The following is a 20,433-nucleotide window of genomic DNA, read 5'->3' as shown; positions in this document are numbered from 1 at the left end:
TAAGGGCGGCGGGCCGGGGGGGCCGGGGGCGGGAGCATGCGTGCTGCCGGCCGCTATTGTCTCCGGCGCGGCGCCCAGCACCAGGCGGCGGCCGCAGCGAGGCCGTGCCCGGCGCAGCGCAGCGGAGCGGGGCGCGCCGCCCCCACCGCCCCCGCCGCCCATGGGCCGCAGCTGATCCGCGCCCGGCTCCCGGCCGCGCCCCGGGCACCAGCGAGGCGGGCGGAGCGACCCTGCCGGCGTCCACCCCCCCCCTCCCCCGCCGCTCCCTCCCCGCTCCGCGGCCCCGGAGCCCTCGGCGGCCTCCGCCGGGGGTGACGGCGGTGGCGGCGGCGGACTCGGGGCGCCCTCGCCCCTGCGGGCCCGGCGGGGGGAGGATGCCTGGGGCGGGGATGGGTTTTCGCCCGTAGCTCCCCGCGCCCCCCCGCTTCCTTCCGCCCCCTCTCGCCTCCCAGCGGGGGCGGCGCGGCCCCGTTCCCCGCGGGGGGCTGTCGCTCGGCTCCCTCCGGCCCGGCGGTGCCCACATGGGGGGCAAGCAGAGCACGGCGACCCGTTCGCGGGGCCCCTTCCCAGGGGTGTCGACGGATGACAGCGCCGTGCCGCCGCCGGGAGGAGGGGGGGGGCCGCCCCCCTTCGGCCATTACCGGGCGGGCGGCGGCGGCGGCGCGATGGGGCTGCGCAGCCGCTCCGTCAGCTCGGTGGCCGGGATGGGCATGGACCCGGCGGCGGCCGGCGCCGTCCCCTTCGGGCTGTACGCGGCGGCGGCACGGGCGGCGGGGGAGGCCGAGCGGGCCCCGGGCGGCGGCGGCGGCGGTCCGGGCTCCGACTCCACGTACGCCCATGGCAACGGTTTCCAGGAGACGGGAGGCGGTCACCATAGAGACGGGATGCTGTACCTGGGCGCCAGGGCCTCGCTGGCCGACGCGCTGCCCCTTCACATCGCACCGCGGTGGTTCAGCTCGCACAGCGGTGAGTGCCAGCTCCCCGGAGCCTTCCCCCGGCTTCCCCTCCCTCCGTGGGTGCTCGGGGGCGGCAGTGGGCGCGGTTCGGCCGGGAAGGGCGAGCTGACCCCCTCTTGGACCCTCATCCCCATCCCCTCCCCGGCACAGACGGGTGGGTGCATGCTGAAGCTGGCATCTGTGTCAAGGTCAAGGGAGGAAGGGGTTGTGAAGGGAGGAGGCTTTCTGGAAGGGAGGTGTTTTGGCTCTAGGATATGAGGCAGTGGATGTGGCACCCCCACCCCATCCCCCCTTGACTTGGGGGACAGTGGTCTTGAGGGTGCTGTAGCTCAAGACCTTGGGTTTTGCAACCAGGCTGGTCATCTCGTGTCTCTTCTGAAGGTGTGTAAGGGCTGCCGGTCAGGTGTAGCAGTTTCCAGCCTTAGAAACTGGGAAAGAAGCAGAGAAAGCCTTTGAAAGCAAGGTGTGGGGGTCTTTTTTTTTTCCCTTTGTTTTGTCTGATAAAGGGCCAGGGAAAGGCCAAAGTGGGTTTTCTCTTTCAAGCCAGCTGGCAGGGTTGTGCTGCTTAGGAGGAAGCAGAGGAGGAACTGCCTGCCTCTTTGACAGGGCTGGGGAGCCAGCTGGGCTCTCTTACAGGAAACGTGTCAGGCTATGGGAAGGGGCAAGGTTACCCCCTTCACCCTCCTGGCTGGACTCTTCCATGTGTCCTGGTGTCTGGAGAGGAGCTCTCCCTGCAAGCAGGGCTGTGTCACTGACCTAGTTTTGGCTGGGTACAGGGAGCGAGGTGGGAGGTCCTCCCTTCCCCTCCTGGCTGGAGGGGAAGTCATTTCAGGGATGTCTCCTTGTATTTCCTGGAATAGTCTGGGATTTCTCTCCCACCCGTCCCCCTCGCAAATGCTGTGTTCTCCTTGTGTGACGTGGTCTGGGAATTTCATAATATGCCTTGGGACAATGCCTCATTTTCAGGAAGGCCTGAGACTGAAGCAGTGGATAAGAATAAAGTGCAAGAAGAGTCTCGTGGGGCCCATTTTCCTACTTCTTGGGAAAAAAAAATCTTGGGATTTTTTTTTGCTTTGCCCAGTCTCCAAGGGCTGCTCTTCTCCGTTAGATGGAAGCTCTGTGTCTTGCATTGCATCCCCAGGTCTGATTTCTATTGATTTGGATAAGCCAGGTGCTTGCCATGCTCCCTGGCAGATGGAGAGGGCTGGCATGTGGCACCAGAGTTGAGACCAAGTGCTCCTGCAAACTTTCTTGTTCCATGACCTTGCACAGACTGTGCTGCTGCTCTGGTTTCTAAACATAGAGAGAGATGAAGGCACAGCATCCTTCCAGGTATTCCACAAGCCTCTGTGGGAATGAGGGCCAGGGGGGCTTCTGCTGTGCCTGGTGCTGGAGCAAGGAGGGTCTCATTACAGGAACACTCTGCAGCTCACAGTGGTTGGTCAGAGAGTATCAGTTACATTTTAAACTGCAATGCTGAGAGGCAAAAACCTGTTCAGAAAAATAAACCATCTGCAAAATGGAGTAAGCTGTTTTCCAGCCACTGGCGTGAGTTAGTGCAGTGCTGCGAAGTTAAACACGGTGCCCTTGAAAGATTGCAGCGTGAGCTGTGGGAAGTGCTGCAAGAACTGGGTTTCTCTGGTGCCTCTTTTGGGGCCCTCTGAGAGCATTTGAGCTGAGCTGAAGCGTGCACGGGCAGCAGTGAGAGCTGTTCAGTCTGTACCGAAGCCTCTCCCGGTGGTGGTTCTTCGTTGCTAATTAATAGCAAAAGGAGTGGAGGATGCTTAAAAACCCTTTTGAAAACTTGTCAGAGCTCATTTAACTTTTGCACTCTTCTTCTCTTAGTGTAAGAAGTTAATGAAGGATTTGGAGACTGCAGGGAAGGGGGGAAGTAAGCTACCGCAAGATTGCTGAAATTCCTGTTAATCTCCCGTTGCAGCTGGTTAACCTCCAGCAGGGCAGTCAGGAGCTACTTGCGTCTTCCCCCCTGCCTCCCCATCGACCTGCTCCTCTCGTGGTGCTGAGCCACTCCATTAGCCCCTGGAAAGTGCTGAAGCAGCAGTGCTCTGGTAAATGGAGAGGAGCTTTGACATTGCTGCGCGTGACTGTCCCTGCTCCCTTGGAAGGATGGCTCGAGGGTGGGGATGAGGGGACCCGCCGACCTGAGGCCTGGGATCCCTGGGATCTGCCTGAGCTGCTGTACCACTGAGGAGAGGAGCCCCCAAACTCTGATAACAGGGCTGGAGAGTGGATTCTTGCTCTGCCTGCCCCTGTCTGGAGACCTGGATGGTGCTGTTCTCTACATGTGGGTTGCATTCACATTTTTTCGGGGAGCACAGGGGTTTGGGGGATGAGCTGGGAGTTCAAAGTGCAGCCTGAGCTCCGTGGGGTCCTCAGTGGGACAGTGAGGAGCTCTGACTTGAGGGCAGTGATAAGGTGCTGTTGTTGCAGCAGCGTGCCTGTGATAACGGGAGCACACAGATAGTCTTGGCGCCTCGCTGCTTCCTATGTCTGCCATGCAGAGTTTCTGTGCCTCTCCAGCTGCTTCATGGCTCATCAGGCCCCTCAGCAGGGACCCTGAGGAGTGAGCTGGGGCAGGCTGAGCTCTCTTCCCTGGTTGGTGTCCCTCCTTCCCCTCTCTGCAGCTGAAGGCCTGCAGAAGAGCTAGGGGAGGAAGAGAGGAGCATTGTGCTGAGGATTGTACAGAGGGAGGTTGCAAAGTGGTCCCCAAAGCCAGTGAATGCTGCAGCATCACTGTAAGGTGCTGTGCATGGGGCTGGTCAGTGAGAAGAGCCCACTGCTGATTCCCTCTGGGCTCCACTGTGGCTGCTGGGATGCCTGGATTGGGGGAGCAGTGAGATACTGATGGCCCCTAGCCTGTCCCAGGATGAGGGCAGGAGAGCCGCTGCTCTTGTGAGCAGTGAAGCCTACATATACCTTCCACATGGGGTGGGCAAGGAGCTCTGACATTTATGATGGAGCTTGTCCCTTCCTTTGAGTTCACAGCACCTCTGTGAGTGAGTCCTGTTTCCTCATGGGGATTTTCCCAAGGCGTGCCTGCCTCACACAAGCAGTGTAACTGTTCTAGCACCACCTGAAACTGCTCTGGGATTTCCCTGTCTGCCCAGGGTTTCTGAGATCTACTTCTTGACCTCCGTGAGTGGAAAAGGCACATCTTGCACAACTTTGGAATTTGCCTGTAGCACTTGACCCTGCCTCTGTAGGTTTATGACTATTTGGGAGTTCTCAGTAAAGCCAAGGATAGTGAGAAGAAGGGAGAAAAGGGAGATGTGTGGTTTAGTGCTGCATGTCTCCAGCTTTGTGTGGTTCTCTCAGTGTCTCTCATGTTATTCATCAGAGGATCTAAGGGAGTTTGCAGAGGCTGTAAGTAGCTTAAAGTTTATCTGGAAATCCCACTCATCACCCAAAGCCCTTGAGTGAAGCTCTAATAAATCCATATCTCCTTGTCTGCTGGGTAGCCCAAGGAAACGCCTAGCTTATCCTCCTGTGCAGTACCACCAGGAGTGTCACAGGCTTGCTGTGCACTGACAAAGCAAGCTGTTTGTCCTGGATGTTGGTAGCACCACTGTCAGGAGGCTTTCTTTGCCAAATCAGCTGCTGTGTTCTCAGCAGCACTTTCCTGGAGCAGGATGCCCCAGCCCGAGAAAGATGGGAGGGATTTTAATGCAGAGATTGCAGCCCAGGGTGTTGGGCTGAATCCTTCTCCAGGCACAGTTTGAGAGCAAAAAAGGCTGGAAGTGCTCCTCAATCTGGCTCCAGAGTAATGGGGTGGGAAATAGAGGTTTGTTGGAGGGTGAGCTGAAGGTGTGTGCGCACACCTGTGTTGGGCAGCCCCAGTCTCTGCAAGCTGGGAAGAGACCTGTCTGTGGTGAACCCTTGCTGTGCTCCAGCAGCTTTGAGTCCTGAGCCTTTTCTCGCTGGTGCCTGGCAATCCTTGCTCTTCAGATAGTCCTGCCATTGAAGTCTCAACACCAGAATGAGAGGGCTGAATTGTAGCTTGCTGGTCAGCTGCTCTCAGCCCTGACTGTTCTGCCACCAGTGTCACCAGCGTGTTCTGGGAGCTAACATGGGCCCACTGTGTCCCATGGTGTATCAGGCACAGCACTGCCAGCTGCTCAAGGGAGGTGCTCATCCTGCTCTGCACTGCTGTGGCCTCACCTCAAGTCTGGTGTGCAGATTTAGGTACCACAATACAAGGATATAAAGTTGTGAGAGAGCATCCAGAGGTAGGACTTGAAGATAGTGAAGGGTCTAGAGGGGAAGCCATATGAGGAGCAGCTGAGGTCATCTGGCTTGTTCTGCCTGGAGAAGAGACTGAGGGCAGAGCTAATTGTGGGCTGCACAATGAGCAGGACACTGGAGGGTCAGCACCGATCTCTGCTCTCTATGACCACTGGCAGGATCCAAGGGAGCGTCATGGAGCTTTACATAGGATGTTAGGAAAAGGTTTTTCCCCAAAGTGTGGTTGGGCACTGGAAGGCTCCCCAGGGAAGTGATCACAGTGCCAAATCTGACAGAGCTCAGAAAGTATTTGGACAAGGCTCTCAGGCACATGGTGTGATTCTTGGGGTTGTCCTGTTCAGGGCCAGGAGTTGAACTTGATGATCCTTGTGGTTCCCTTCCAACTGAATCTATGTTTCAACATGCAGACATCATATGTGCTTCCCTCCCCACTTCCAGGAGCTGGGCCAGGGGAAGGGCACCCCAAGGTCTGCACGAACTTGCCATTCTGAATCTATTTTTGCTAGTGGAAATTTCCAAAGATGACTGTCCTCAAACCATCTTTTTGTGGGTTTGGTGGTGGTTACTGTCTGACAGCCAGGTCAAGCACCTGCATCACTGCCAGACCTGTGGATCATTTGGGAAGTGGGTGCAGAAACAGTCCTGATGACTCCCCACGCTGGTGGTGTTCAGCTGTTGGGCTCTCCAGGTCTGGAGAGGATGCTTTTGTGCTTCTGCCCTTTCTGAGCCAGCTGGGCACCATCCACCTGGGATGGGGCAAGAGGCGGAGGCTGCCTTGGAAGATCAAAGTGCTGAACACCTGAAGATGGGAGGCTCAGAGGCAGCTTTAATGCACACCCAGGTTGGAGCTGAAGTTGGAGTGCGTCAACGTTGGCGTTGTGCGCGCGGAGCCGGCGGTGGCGGCAGTTATCTTCAGGCTCCAGTGAGAGCGAGCTCAGGCTGTCTCTGCTCTGCCTTTGCCTCCCCAGTGCCCTCTGAAATCCCAGCTGCTTCCCTCAGGAGCGAGGCACCAATTCCTGTGCACATTAACTGTGCTCTCTGCTCTATAAACCTGTGCATAAATCAGCATAGGGTAGCTGGGTGCCCTCTCCCTCTTGCACTCATGTATCTTCTAGAGATGCTGAGGATGATGCTCTCGTGCTCCTGGGCTGACCCACTTCCCAGCCAGGATTGTCTTCCCAGCCTGTGACGTAAGTTTATCCCATGCTGGTTTGTTTTGCTGAGATGTTTGTTCCGGTGACTGGAATAACCGTAAAGGCTCCTCTTATTTATTAATGTGCTATTAAGGCTTCTCTCTCCTCTCTCTCCCGTTCACTGGCCGGAGGATCAATCAGATACAGACATCTTTGGTGGAGAAGCAGTATCAGGCTGGCACCTGGCCAAGGCAGGCGCACAGAGTCATGGGAAAATGCTGCTAAATGCTGAAAATTAATTTCAAGAGAAGCACAGGGAGGGAGAAAAGCCCACTTTGGAGGAGGAGAAAAAAAAGCTGGTTTTTTTCCCCCTCCGATGTAATATCTCATGTGACACATCAGACAGGCAGCAAAGGGCTCTTCAGATAAATTCCCTTTGCAGGGACCAGTCTTGTGGTGCCCCAAGCAGATGGTGGGCAACCACGAGGTGCATTTCATGGCATCTGCTGCTGGTACACCAAAACCCCAGATGTGCTGAGTACTTGGTTTTGAGTAAATGTGACCTGGCTTTCTCCTGGTTCCCTTGAAAACTGAAATCACAAGGGCTTGGGAATGATGTGCATGAGCAGCCAAGTGATGCTGTAAAGCAGCAGGCCCTGATGCAGAGCACTTTGCCCACCTGCTTTGGCCTGGCAAAGCATCAGGGTACAACAAGCCTCCCCCTGTAGGGACACCAATTTTTTAGTTTCAGATAGAGCAAGATTGGTTAAAGCTGGGCCTGAAATGTCTTCCCTGCACCAGTTCCACCAGGCAGGTTTCAAATGGGGGCGAACCCACTGGGGGCTTGAGTCCCCCCCAGGGGTGCTCCTGCCATCCCTTGCAGGTGCTGTGTGCCTGAATGCTTTTGCTGGGTGCTTTTTGATGGGAGGCTGCTGGAGGTGCAGCTTCAGGAAGCTCTGCTGCCTGGGGCCTCTTCTCGTGCTGCTGCACAGCGTTTCCCGTGGGCAGAGCCCGGCTGCTGGCAGGTTTCCTGCCCTGCTGGGCTGCAGGCAGGGGAGGGAAGTGCCTGTGCTGGGGGGACAGGGTCTGCTTCTCCCTTGTCATGGTTTAACTTTCCAGCCCACTGCAGGTCTGTAGAATCTGGGATTTGAGGAAGGTGGAAGGAAAGGCCAGAGAAGCAGCAGGCAGATCTTCATGGCTGATTTCTGTGCTGCTGGAAGGGGGCTTGATACATTGGTGCTCCCTGCTGTGGTCCCTGTGCCTCCAGGTTTGTGCCATGTGCCACCAGCTGAACCTGAGCAGGTGCATCACTCAGACCCAATGTGGGTTTGTGGGCAGCTGGGGGTGGTTATCCAGGGTGTGTTTTGCCACTGGAAATGGTTCCTCACCATTGGAGAGGCTGCACTGCACCTCTGAGGTGAAGCTGACCCTTCTCTCCCCTCCTTCCCTATAGACCAGAGCTGGCCAGCATCAGCACCAGGTTGACCCTGCTGGTGTCATGGGCTCAATGAGCTTGGGAAATTTGTGACTCTTTGTGCTTGTGCACACTCATGTAGCTGTAGGGTTCCCAGTGGCATGAAATTAGACTGTGAACGGTCTTGTGGCACTTTGTAGAGAAGCACTTTGTAGAGACATGCTGTAGAAATATTTAGCTTTTGCTAGTTTCAGCAACCCTAGCAGAAATTTCCCAGGGTTGTATATTCCCAGTTAGCACCCTTGGTTAATTGAGTTTATGTCAAGTTATGGCCACAGATCCAGAGAGACTGTCACCTGCCAGGCACAGGAGAGGGGCTGGGACAGATCCTGGTGAGGGAAGCAGTGCAGATGAAGAATGGAACTGAAAGCTGCTCAGAGCAGTTTCCTGGCCCAAGCAGGCAGGACGGCGTGACAACAGTGGGTATTTTTAGAGGCCAGCTGCCTGCAACACAAGAGGGGGAAAGCTGCAGTCAGGCAGGAGAACTCAGTGATGCTGACCCTGTCCCATGTCCCTGCCCAGCATTTTATTTCCTTCCAGGATGAGGCCATTGGCGTTTCCATGTCCTCTGTGTCTCTTTGCCTGTTGCTGCCTTGAAAGCTGCCTTGCCTTCTTTATTCTCCCCCTGGCTTTCACCATGGCTGTGAGTTTCTCTGATCACAGCTCAGTGATTTGAGAGTGGTGCCACAGGCTCTGCTCTTCACATCCTGGATGGTTGCATTACAGCTTGGGCTGGTGGGCGTTTGGGGGATTGTTTTTTGGAGAAGCCTTTGTCACCAGTGAGGGGAAAGCCTGCAGTTTCTCCTGCAGCTGGGGTGATTGCAGTAATTCATTTGGGAGCTCTTTCTACAAGGTGATGGAGCTGCACTTCATCAGAAGCGCTGCAGGGGAATTAGATCCACCTTTCAATCCATGCATCCAAGGCCTAGACATCTGTAGCCAGGGAAAAGGAGGTGAGGTTGGCTCTAGGCAGATGCCTAAGTTATTGTCTGCAGGGAGGCAAGTCAGTCTGGGCTGAGATCAGTTTTGGAGCCAAACCTCTGGTAAGCTGGTGCTGAGCAGGACAGGCTGAGGCTGAGCGCCCTGCCTTGGCTGCCTTGGCATTTCAGCTCATCCCCAGTCGGATCTTGCTGCTTCAAAACAAATGTACATTTGCTTATTTATTGTGCCTGATTTCACAGCCCTTGAAGTCTGCTGTTTGCCTGGATCCTACCCTTCTGAGGGGGTTTTTAGATGCCTTTGATTTGTTTTTGCTCCCTGTAGACAGGTACAAAACAGGTGGCACCCTGCACCCAGTCCCGGGTGAATGTTTCATGGGAAGATGCTGCTTCACAAGGCCCTGCCTGGCTCTGGAAGTGAGGTTACACTCTGCTCCTCTGGCTGTTGCCTTTTGTGATGGGGAAGAGAGAACTTCAAACCCCACAGCTGGATTTTTGTCATCTACAGCCCCACTGTCTCCTTCCTCAGAAGGAGCCCTTTCCATGTTGGAGGCTGGCACATGTTGAAGCAAAAGGACAGAGAGGTGGGGCACCTGGGCAGGGTTGTTCCTGCCTGTGGCACAGTGTGCAGCCCCTCCTGCCTCCTCCAGCAGGATCCAGCATGGGCAGACCCTGCCACTTTCTGAGGGGCCCATTCCTCTGAGATGCTGTGCTTTGTGTTTGGAGGGCTGCAGAAAGCTGGCTCTGTCTGCCAGCCTCCTCCATGCTGCAAAGGCAGCTGGGAAGCTCTGGAGTGGTATATCCCCATCCTCAACATAGATCTTCCTTCCAAATCCCTGGCCTTTGGCTGTCAGAGGAGTGCTCATGCTGCCTGTGTGGGCAGCTTGGTGCTGTGGAGAATCCCTCCCCTTCTGTGCCAAGTACAACAGAGGAAGGTGATCACCCCTAGCTTTGCACCTGCTTTTCCCCCTTCCTGCTGTCCTGGTAGGCTGGGATATTCACTGGGTACTCCTCAGCAATCACAGCCTCTCCTGGGGAGCAGGGAGATGCTCTGTGCTATGCAGCCCTTCCTTCCATGTGAGGGGCAGGTGAGGTCAGGGCTTGCTCTGCAGCATGCTCCTCACTAAGGTTTTTTTTTCCAGTAGTGGAAAAATTTCAATTTTTTTTTTGTCTTTCTGCAGAAATAACCACCGTGAACTGTCCACAAGTGTTCCCTAACCCTGCACTGCTTGTGGGTGGGTGCAGCTCTGTGTGTCTTTTATGCTCTGATTGCTGCCCACTACATAAAAATTGCTCTTTCTCTACTCCAAAAAGCAACGTGTCATCCTTTCTATGCACCCCAGTGGTTGGGGAGGTTGCACTGATGGAAAACAGTTGCCTCAGTGATCCTGCCACTATGGCCCAGACACAAAGACACCCTCCATGGGGCTCTTTATGCAGTGCTGCTGTGGCATGCCTGGGGAGGAGGTGTCCCAGGAGCTGTTTGGGATCACTCCCTGGCAGGAAGGGGCATGTGGGTGCCATCATTGCTTGGCCATACTCCCAGCATCACAAAGCCAGGGCATGTCACTGTGTGCCTCAGGAGTGTCCCTTCATCCTCTCCAGAGATCATCTCAAGATGAGGCACGATGGAGCCTCGGCAGCATCAGAGCACAAGTTTTCTGCTTTGCAAAAACCCAGGGGTCAGGAAGCAACTCCCCCCATGGAGTCAGATCCAGCTGGGTTTGGGAGTGGCTCAGGTCAGGCTTTGGTGTTTCAACCTTTCCAAAAGCGGGAATTCCTCTGGCAGCTCCTCAGTGCTGGAGCCTGGCGGTGGGGACTCCGTGGGTGCCTCCCCAGCGGATGTCTTAGTCAGAAATGACTCACCCCACCAGTCCCCACGTGACACTGCCTTGCTGCTCCCTCCCAGCCCTTGCCAAGCCAAAGTGCCAAATTCTGTCCTTTCCTGCTCTGATTTCCAAATTGCTGCATCCCAATGTGCTGCCAGAGTGCTCCTTCATTTCAGCACCTGGGACCCCCTCGTCACCCTGCTGGCTCTGTGCATCTTGCAAATGATTGCTGCCCACAGCAGGGCTTTGGCTGGGCCTCCTCCTTCCCATGAGAAACATGTGGGAGGAAAAAAGCAGGCATTCAGGCAAACCCTTTGGAAATTCCCAGGTGTGCCTGCAGGATCCTTGTCCGCTCTGGGCAGTGAATTTGAACACCTGAACATCCCTCAAGAGGTGTGGAGGCAGCACCAGAGCATCCCTGCAGTTCTCCTGGCCCCAGGCCTGTTTTGTGACCAGCAGGAGCCCTGGATAGGTTGTAACTTGGTAAATCTGAGCCCTGCAGCCCGACAGCAGGAGTTGGAGGTGTTAATGCCTTCGCTGGGCTATCACCCAGGACCCCTCTGCTTAACTTTGCTCTTCTCTGGGGTGCTAAAATTAGCTTTGGGCTACACATACTTATGAAACCTGTTCCCAGCAGCTGGGGGAGCGTTTCTGCAGTAAACTAGGACTTGCCAGAAGACAGGGTGACCCTGAGAAGTTGCCTTTTTCATCCAGACTGGGGGAACTGATCCTGCAGTATAGCCTGAGCTATATGAGGGAGATGATCTCTGCCTTTAGCATAGGTACTTCTGTTCAAAAATTGCAATTGCAACCATGAAAGGGTCAATATTCAAACAATGTCAGGCTAGGAGGGTACTTGGTGTCTGGACATCCAGTGACCATATAACCAGGCCTCTTTGTTTTGTAAAGCTTTGGTGTGTCCATCTGCTGAGAATCAATAGCTTTGGGTGCTCTGGAGCAAATGTTCCTGTGGGGTTCCCTCTCCCGTGTCTCCTGCTCCTTTCCAACTCTCCAGCTTTCCTCAGCCCCAGAATTGCAATCTGTTCTTCTTCCCATCCTCCCCCACCACCTCCATAAGAACCCAACTGGCTAAAAAAGAAATAGCTTTGCCTCCTGGCTTGCAGCAAGCTAGCCTTGGGTTTCTGTGATGTGGTGTCACCCAGCCCCTCTGCTCTGTGTCCTGCATATCTCTGACCCCAGTGATTTCCCTACATCCCACCTGAAGCACTCATGCCATGTCCTTGCTGCTACATCTCCTCTTTGTGGCTTTAGTCAGGTGGGAGTGGGCACCTGGAGCGGTGTCTCCAAAACACAGTGCCTTGAGCATTAGGATTGTGCTGCCCTTGGCCAGCTTTGAGTTCCATGGCACGTCCCTGCCACCCTTGGCTGGTGTGTGGCTTACCTGACAGCAGACAGCTGCCACGTGTGGCCTTTGCCAGGAGCTACTGCACACCGGGGACAGCTTTTCTTAGACCTTGGAAAACCTGGCCTTGTGCTGAAGCAGCTTCTTTTTGGGGTGCTGCTTTCATATTACAAACATTCCTCTTCTCCCTTCTCAGCAAGCTGAACTGACTCAATCAGCAAGGAAGTGGTGGGGTGGGATGGGGATAGAGCAAGACCATCCCTCTGCCAAGGCAGCAGAAATAGTTGAGTTTCTTTCTAGGCACTGCCATCCAGAGATGTGCCATCCAAATGGATGGGTTTCTTTCCAAGCCACATCCCCTGCTTGGCTGATCATCTGGGGCTGGTTCACTGGCATCCCCCAGCCCTGCCTCCTTCCATCCCCAGGAAGGTGTGATATCTTATTTCCACCCTGGATCCATCCTTTATGCTCTCCAGCCTCTCTGCAGCCTTGAATGAGGAGGAAGGACGCTCCCTTTTTCAAAGCTGGCAAATGAGGCAGCTTAAGTGCTTTACTCCTTCCTGCCTACGTGTCCCTGCTCGTGTCAGCCCTTGTGCTGCACAATAGCCCAGCATGGTGGAGCTCACCCAGTGCCTTGAGTCCTGCTGGGGCAGCAGGGCTGCCTTGGGCCTTGGCTCCTGCCTCTGCCCATGCAGCTGATGCCAATTCCTTCTGCAGGGGGAGGTGGATCCTGGCCTGTGGGCACTTGGTGCTGCCTCCTGCAGCATCACCCAAATGCATGGCTGAGGCTGGCAGAGCATCACTTCCCTGGTGGGCTTCCACTCGTGAGGGGACACTCATGGAGTCCTCAGCTGCCAGGTCCCTGCTGTGCCCCAGTGATGGAGAGGTGCTCTGTGCATCCATGTGCCATCTCCAATGTGCTGCTCTGTGACCATCACTTTAAGAAAATGAGGCTGCTTTAAACCCAAAGGGAATTTATTTTCTCGGAGATGTTGGGTCTGAATATCTTGGCTCTTCAGATTTCCTTCATTTGGCTGGCACAGAGGATAACTCCTCCCTGATCCTTTCTTCCCTCCTGGGGCTGTGCTGGAGCCCTCAGCGGGGAGGGGAAGGGGAGGACTTGGAACCCCTTTGCCTCACCCACATGCTTCAGACTGACCAGCTGGTCCTTCAGTCTTTGCCTCTTCCTCAATCATTAGTCTAAGTTTTTCCAAGATGATCCATGTATTCCAGCTTCCACATGCTGCTGGTTCAGCTGGCAGTGTAAGGGAAGCCTGGTGGAAGGTGGGATGCTCGTGGTTTACTCAGCAAGGAGGAGGCACCAGGACTCCATGCTTGGGCCAAATATTCTCTGGTTTTATCTCATGTTTGGATGCATCCTCACCTGGTATAAGCCAGCTCCCTTGGCTGAGAGCCCAGGATGCTCTCTGGAGAATGGAGATGGGCTGTGCAGCTGAGGTTTCCAAATCTTCCATGATCATCAGGCAGCCTGGGGCTTACCCAAGCTCCCTGGTTCTCCAGGTGTCCTGTGGGGTGCTGGGCACCAGGGAAGGGATCCCTCCTGGGTCAGGCACATTTTGGGGAGTTTGTGTTGCTGCCTCCACTCACAGGGCTTCTGGTTTATCCCATGGCAGTAGTGGGAGACTGGGCAACCAGGGATGCAGTTGGTGAATGCTGTGTGGGCTGTTGTGCCTGGGCTGCTGCTTCCTCCTGCCTTCAGGGCACATCATCCCCACCTGTGTCTTTCTCCCACTGCTGGAGGTGCTGTGCAGTGGAAAAGCTGCTGCTCTCCATGTCAGCAGCACCTGCCAGGGCTGCTCCTGATGGCACCATGGCCTGTAAGCAATCTGCCTGGAGGCACACCCAGCAGGAGGAGGGTTTGGCAGGTGAAGGTAGACATGGCACATGCCTTTCCCAGGGAGCTGGGACAAGCTTGCAGCTCCTGTGGACATGGTCTCACCCCCCCCAAAGGGAGCAGCCACTTCTACTCGCAGGACATGGCATGGTTGACCCTGTTGTACTGCTCAGTAGACACAAGTGATGGGATTTTCCTATCCCAACTCCAGAATCAGCTCTATTTGGGATACTTAGAAATGGGTTGGAAAAGTGTCTCGATCCTGGCACCATCACTAAATTCCTTGCAGTTCTGTGGCATGCTTTTGGCACTGTGAGGGTTAACCACCAGGCTTTTTCAGCATTCATAGCACCGGGTGGAGATTTTCAGAGGTTCCCAGCTCTACTGTGCCCAACTCTCTAAAATTAACCATGTAACCTTCCTAAAAATACTCAGAGGGTAGTAGCCCCTGGAGAGCACCAGTGCCATTTGCTCCTGGTTTCTAGACCAAGCCATTGGAGAGATTAGATCACCTGCCAGCCCATGTCTCACAGCCCTGGAAAGCCCTTGGCTTTCTCAAAGTCTCCTGCAAGGTGCAAGAGTCCAGGCCTCGACCTGAACCTGCCTTTCCAAGCCACCCCCCTTCCTGCAGCACCCTCCTCTTCTTCACTTACTGTTGTTGGGAGCTGGTACCTGCCCACACATTTCTGCATGAGGTGACAGAGCCAGCTTCAGGTTTAATGTGCCGTGGGCAGGAGCATCACCAGCTGCACCAGATGCCTTGGAAGGGGGGAAGTGTCCATGGCCTTTCCCTGGAGCAACCCCCGGGCCTCCCCATGGGTGTGGGAGGCCCAGGCAAGGAGGAATAGCTGGGCCCTTCCTTTCTTTTTTTTTTAAGGCATGTGGGAGGAGGACATAAAGGGCTTGAGGAGGAGGGAGGGAGCTGAATTTTCCATGAGCAGCTGTCAAAATGTAATCTCCTGCGTTGCTCCGGCTGGCAGCTTAGGCAGGATAAATTAACGGGGATTTCGGGGAATGTGGAAAATACCATGGCCTGGAGGGGGCTGGCCATGTGGAGAGCAGCTCTTTCATTCTTTCATCCTCAGGACAGGCTCCTGCCTGAACTGTGAAGGGATGTTCCAAGGCACCGGGCTTGGTGCCTGCTGCTGTTTGATGCTGGCTGTCCCCTGATCCCACTGGTTCTCTGCCTATCACCTTCACCCAAAGGTCACCTGGAGAAGGGGTGGGGAGTTCACGGCTGCCTCCCCTTCCCCACTGCTGGTGGGCTCCTGTGCCTGCCATGGAGGGAAACACAAGCAGTTGCTTTTGCAATGTCAAGTATTTGTGCCGACAGCTGGGGTGCAGGGCAGCCCCCTGCCCTGGGGGCCTTTCCACACCAGCTCCTCTCTCCTGCTCAGACTTGGAAATTTATGAACTGCATATTCATCTTTCCTTTCCCCCCCCCCCCCCATCTTGTGAAATGCAGAGCCAGAAAAGTGTGTGTGTGCTTCTGCACTTGGCTCAGCCCCCAGACCTGTCTGGCTGGAGGATGCCACATACGTGGGGGCTTGAGCCTGGGCCCCTCTGTCTGCCCAATGTCCCCACGTCCTTGCCACGGGGCTGTGGCGGTGTCAGGAGTCCTGGTGCCCCAGCCAGCTGCCCAGGGAGCAGTGAGGAGCATGAGGAGTGTTCATGCCAGCTATTTATAACCGTGCTAAAGCTATCCCCGCTAGCAAATAGGCCTGGAGATACAGCAACAGCCGCTCGCTGGAGCCTGCAGAGGACCCTGCTCGTTGCCTGGCCCTGCTGCTTTGCTGGCAGCCATGCCCTGGCAGCCACAGACCAGGCAGTTTCATCTGGGGCCTTTTCCCTTTACATTGGTTGCACGTCTCATAGGATCCCTTCGGGTGCTGCCGGAGCTGGCAGATCTGGGACAGCTGTTTAAAATAACACATTGGCACAGAAAAGGGGGGACCAGAGGAAACGAGGTCTGCCCACACACAGCACAGGGAACAGTACTGAACCTCTGCAAATGCCGTGCCCTGACACAGAGGTTGCAGACAAAATGCCTTTTCCAAAGGGAGCCCTTCACAGCCGTTCCAGGGAGTTGCTGCTGGAAGCAGTGCCCAGAGCTCCCGGCAGGGACCGGTGCCGGTGGCGCTGGCAGCCCATCCGTGCCAGGCAGGAGCAGTTCAGGCGGGGACAGGGCCAGGGCCAGGCGGGCTGCCAGGGGAGAGGGGCACCAGGAGGGTGTCTGGCAAGGGGAGGCCGGCTGGGTCTTGCAGCAGGCAGCCTGGGAGGCCATCTGAGCTATCCACGCTATAAATACACCGGGCGGGTAAACACTTGGGAGGAGGAAAAAACCAGCGACTTCAGCTAATGGGCACGGCTGCCACAAGGTATAAATCGGTCAGGAGTAAAATTAGGCTGGAGAGGAGGAGGCAGATCGGTGCTGCTGCCCACGAGGCCCTGGCTGCAGCACTGCCCTATCGCCTGGGGCTTGCTGCAAATGGGGCTGGACTCAGAGCAGACACCCTGTGGCTCAGCCAGGCTGGGCAGGGATCTGTTCCCAGAGTGGCAATGCTGCAGGCCAGCAGGACACCCCACTGGAGGAGCGCTGGGCTTGAGGGCTCCATCTTTTAGCAGGTCCTTTTAGAGGCAATCCCATACCATCCATAGTGCTTATCCTTGCTTGCACCCTCCTGGGAAATAACGACACTCTGGAGGGGCAGGATCCAAGGACCTGGGAAGTGAACTGTATTTATCACTGCTGCTAATGAGGACTGGAGTGTTGAGAAGTTACAGGGGCTGTTTGCACAGCAGAGGTCTGAGCTGCCTCTCCTTAAAGCCACCCTGTACTTTGTCTCTTATAAGAAGCAAAAAAAAAAAAAAAAAATGCCCTGTCCACATCCACATGGTGGCAAACAAGAACCTGATTCATCCTTAGATAATTTGTGTACATTCTTTTTCTTTTCGTTCCTGAGCAGCCTTTGCATATATATGAAGAAAGCTCTTAAGCAGCACTGCAGTCAAACCTGATCTGCTTTTAGAAGGCAGATCCTTAAATTACCCTCTCCCTCTCTGCAGGCAGGGAATTGCTGGATATTCTGGTGCAAACCCGTGGTGGTGGCACGCGCGTGTTCGGCTCGAGCTGCACTGCTCTGCTGGGCAGTGACAAACCTCGTGGCCTTGAGCTGGCTGCAGTGGAAGGGCACAGAGTCCCAGAGGGATGACCTACAGGGCTGTTTGGGGTTCTGCTCCTTGTGACTTGGGGGCTTACAAACTGCATTTGGGGCAGCCTCGCTCAGTGGGGCTGGGGGCGATGCTGTGGTCTGCATGGCTCGAGCAGGTGTGACACTGGTGTGACACCCTGGCACACCCCAAGCAAGGACACAGAGCAGATCTGGGCATCCCATGCAGCTTCATCCAAGAACCCAAATCACCAGGCAGGGCCAAGGTCAAGCTGGCTTATCAGCCTGCAGTGTCCCCCTGCTTCTGGGGAAGCAGGCAGAGGGGTGAGCACCCACTTCACCCCTGTGAAAAGCTGGACAAAGCAGACATTTGTGTTTGAGGCTCCAATCTGCCAGTCCTGTGCTGAAGCCATAGAAAAAAACTCCTTCCTTGCAGCTTTTCTGGCTCAGCCATATGGTGCTGAGCTCTGGCAGCAGGGACAGCACTGTCCAGGCACAGGGACGTGCCCATGCACTGCCAGTGTCTCGGTGCTGCGTGCCCCAGGCTGCTGCTCGCCCTTTAAGGCCTGGCAGCAGCTGATGGCCACGTGTGCACTGCCTTGGCACGCTGTCCGTGCCCTCTGCGCGGCGGGCACAGGGACGGCCAGCGCACCAGCTCGGCAGCTGTCCCTGTTCGGTGGCTGTCCCCACGCTGGAGGCTGCTGGTGGCCGGCACAGGATGAGCGGGTGCCCAGTGGGTGCTGTGTGGGGTGAGGGTCACCATGCAGGCAGCAGGTGAGGGGCTGCCCGCTGCCGTGCCCCACCATGGCCCCAGGGATTCCCGGGGATGCAGGGTGGACGCCTCCTTCTGCCCTCGCTAAGGGCTCGCCTCTCTGCTCTCCTTCCAGGTTTCAAGTGCCCCATTTGCTCCAAATCTGTGGCTTCTGATGAGATGGAAATGCACTTTATCATGTGTCTGAGCAAACCTCGCCTCTCCTACAACGGTAAGGGCCAGGCTGTGTGGGGGACACAGCGTCCTGCCACCCTGGGATGGCTCGGGGTGGCTGCAGAGACATTTGCTGTGGGCAGGCGGCTTGGCTGGGCTTCCCAAGAGGGCTGTGCTCCGGCAGGATGGTGCTGCTCCACTCTGCTCCCCTGTCATGGCTCAAGCCTTGCTCCTTTGCTTTCAGGCTCCTTTGTAACAGCCCCCTACCCCGAGGGGGCCCCCTCCCCTCCCCTCGGTGCCAGAGGGAGCCCTGCTGTCCCGTGTCCTCCTGGGCTGCCCCCCTAAGGGTCATTGCCTTCCTCCCCTCCTTGCTGGCCTTGAGCACTGGGCTGCAAGCTCCAGCTCCGGCATCTCCCACCTCTCTCCTGACCACTAGTGTGGGAGTGATGCTCACCCCCTGCTGGTTGGCGATTTTTGGAAGCCAGGGGTAAGGGTTGTGTTCACTCCAGATGCCCCAGACCCATGTCCCCCCTGTGCCTCCACATGAGCCTCCTGCCAGTGTTTTCCAGCACTGTTGCCATTCCACCCCATCCCGGCTGCCCCCGCAGCAGTGACCCTGGGCTCCACTCCATCCCAGGGAGGGGAGTGCTCTGGTGGTCCCTGTCTCACTGCTGCCCTGTCCTCCCCTCCCAGATGACGTGCTGACCAAGGACGCCGGCGAGTGCGTGATCTGCCTGGAGGAGCTGCTGCAGGGGGACACGATAGCCAGGCTGCCCTGCCTCTGCATTTATCACAAAAGGTACCATGAGGGGACAGCCAGGCGGGTGGCAAGGGGACAGGCATGCACACCTGAGGCTCAGCAGCACGGTGGTAACATGCTCTCCTCTTGCAGCTGTATAGACTCATGGTTTGAAGTGAACAGATCTTGCCCAGAGCATCCTTCTGATTGACCTGCCGAGCGTGCTTGCTGACTTCTCTCTAAGGTGAGCCTGTGGTGGGCTGCTCAGAAGGGACATTCCCATGCTGACTTTAAATCCAGGGCTGGAAGTGGAGGACAGGGTGGGACAGGGTGGGACGTGACAGCCAGGGCTCCTGCTCCTCACCCGGGACGGTCTCTCTCTGCCTTTGCAGGGCACCTTGCTATACCTGCTGTACCTCCTCTCCCCGTCCCCCCTGCCCCGCCTGGAGTTTTGGGCTGACTTTAAATTCCTCAAGAAGACAAAAAAATAAAACCCAGAAACTTGAATCCACTTGGGACAACGGCGCAGTTTTTATTTTATTTTATTATTTTTATTTGTTCTGTTGTTTTTCTGCTTTTTGTTTTGTTTTGTTTTGTTTTGTTTTTTATTTTAATTTAAAAGACTTAAAACAAAAAGAAACATCCAGGAGACGACAGTGTGAGAAAAGCGGAGCGACCTGCTCTCCCCTCCACAGCCGCTGGTCACCAGGAGAGCTCTGCCTGCCAGGGAGGCCCCGGGGACGCCCTCGGCCGAAACCCTGCCATGATGTTTGGCTTTTGTCCCCGAACCGAACGGGGAAAGCTGCCGGGGGACAGCCGGCCAAACGGAGCACGCGGCATTTCTCACCGGCAACCCCCCCACCTCCCACCCGGACTCGCCCGGGGGCTCTGCTCGGTTTTTTTGCACTGACTAAACGGGAAATTCCTCCTCTCTCCTATCTCCCTTTTGGAGATCTCCACCCCGGGCCCCGGCAGCGTTGAGATGGGGACTCTGCCCCACGCCGGGAGCGGGGACACTGCTCCCCCCTGCTGAGTCGCAGGGGTCCGTCTTTCAAGTGTTTACAATGAGAAAAAAAAAGGAAAAAAAGGATAAAAAAAAGAAGAAAAAAAGAGAAAATGGACAAAAAAAAAACAACAAACAACAAACCACAACTGAAGCTTCGTGTTGACTGGCGTGTTCTTCAATTTGAGCTTCCCTGCCCCGGTGATGTTTACAGACTGGTCACTCTTTAACTCAGCTATAACCACTCAGAGACTGGAGAGCTGCAGCATCCCCGCCGCCCCTCCTGTGCCCCCTCGCCGGGCTCCTCTTGCCAAAACTTCCTCCCCTCTTTCTTTTCCATCGGCTTTGGGTTGGACCCTTTTGAGGAGGGTATGGGGAAGGCCCCAGTGGCCCCCTGGATGCTCCCAGCCACCCCGAGTCGCAGGGGTGGCTTTGCTGGAGGTGCCAAGATGGTGTCATTTCATGGCAGTGACCCCCTCGCCCATCCCCGTCCCCTCCTGGCGCGGCGGGCGCGTTTTCGTTGGTGAGACCTCCCCTGCCGGTGGCCGTGCCCCTGCGGGAAACCTTTCTGTATTTATATATTAAAAAAAAAACGGGGGAAAAAAAGAGTTCAGAGCTTGGGGGGAGCTTCCTTCATTAGTCAAGGTGTTTTGATATGGTATTAAAACAATGTTCAATAAAACATTCACTGTTATTTTATTTCACTGGCTTTCTTGGTGAAGCAGATGATGCCAGTGGGGTGCTGGAGCCCCCCCACCCATGCCAGTTCCCCTTCTCTGTGCCTG

At 55.9% G+C, this 20,433-nt stretch overlaps 1 protein-coding gene across 2 annotated transcripts; it reads left to right on the top strand.

Moving 5' to 3' along the window:
- Positions 1–74: 74 nt before the first annotated feature.
- ZNRF1 (zinc and ring finger 1) lies at positions 75–20,347 on the top strand. Of its 2 annotated transcripts, none has more exons than XM_071440513.1 (5): positions 75–966; positions 17,869–17,964; positions 18,600–18,705; positions 18,799–18,889; positions 19,268–20,347. In XM_071440513.1, the coding sequence occupies exons 1-4, from the start codon at positions 522–524 to the stop codon at positions 18,854–18,856; spliced, it is 705 nt and encodes a 234-aa protein (XP_071296614.1). In that variant the 5' UTR covers positions 75–521; the 3' UTR covers positions 18,857–18,889; positions 19,268–20,347. The 2 variants fall into 2 exon arrangements, with proteins under 2 accessions (XP_071296614.1, XP_071296613.1); XM_071440512.1 differs by having other exon boundaries at positions 76–966; positions 19,038–20,347.
- Positions 20,348–20,433: the final 86 nt, after the last annotated feature.

This window comes from Agelaius tricolor, unplaced genomic scaffold (genome assembly GCF_023055355.1).
Source record: "Agelaius tricolor isolate 1412-34295 unplaced genomic scaffold, bAgeTri1.0.p SCAF_15, whole genome shotgun sequence".
Taxonomy (NCBI): domain Eukaryota; kingdom Metazoa; phylum Chordata; class Aves; order Passeriformes; family Icteridae; genus Agelaius; species Agelaius tricolor.
Note: the sequence above shows the minus strand (reverse complement) of the source record. Positions and strands in the feature narration are given on the sequence as shown.

What these genes read in the sequence shown, in the direction of transcription:
- ZNRF1 (XM_071440513.1), top strand. Translation starts at nt 522, where the DNA reads ATGGGGGGCAAGCAGAGCACGGCGACCCGTTCGCGGGGCCCCTTCCCA. An exon ending in ACCTCGCCTCTCCTACAACG is followed by an intron (nt 17,965 to 18,599) that starts GTAAGGGCCAGG and finishes CTCCCCTCCCAG; the next exon opens with ATGACGTGCTGACCAAGGAC. An exon ending in CTCTGCATTTATCACAAAAG is followed by an intron (nt 18,706 to 18,798) that starts GTACCATGAGGG and finishes CTCCTCTTGCAG; the next exon opens with CTGTATAGACTCATGGTTTG.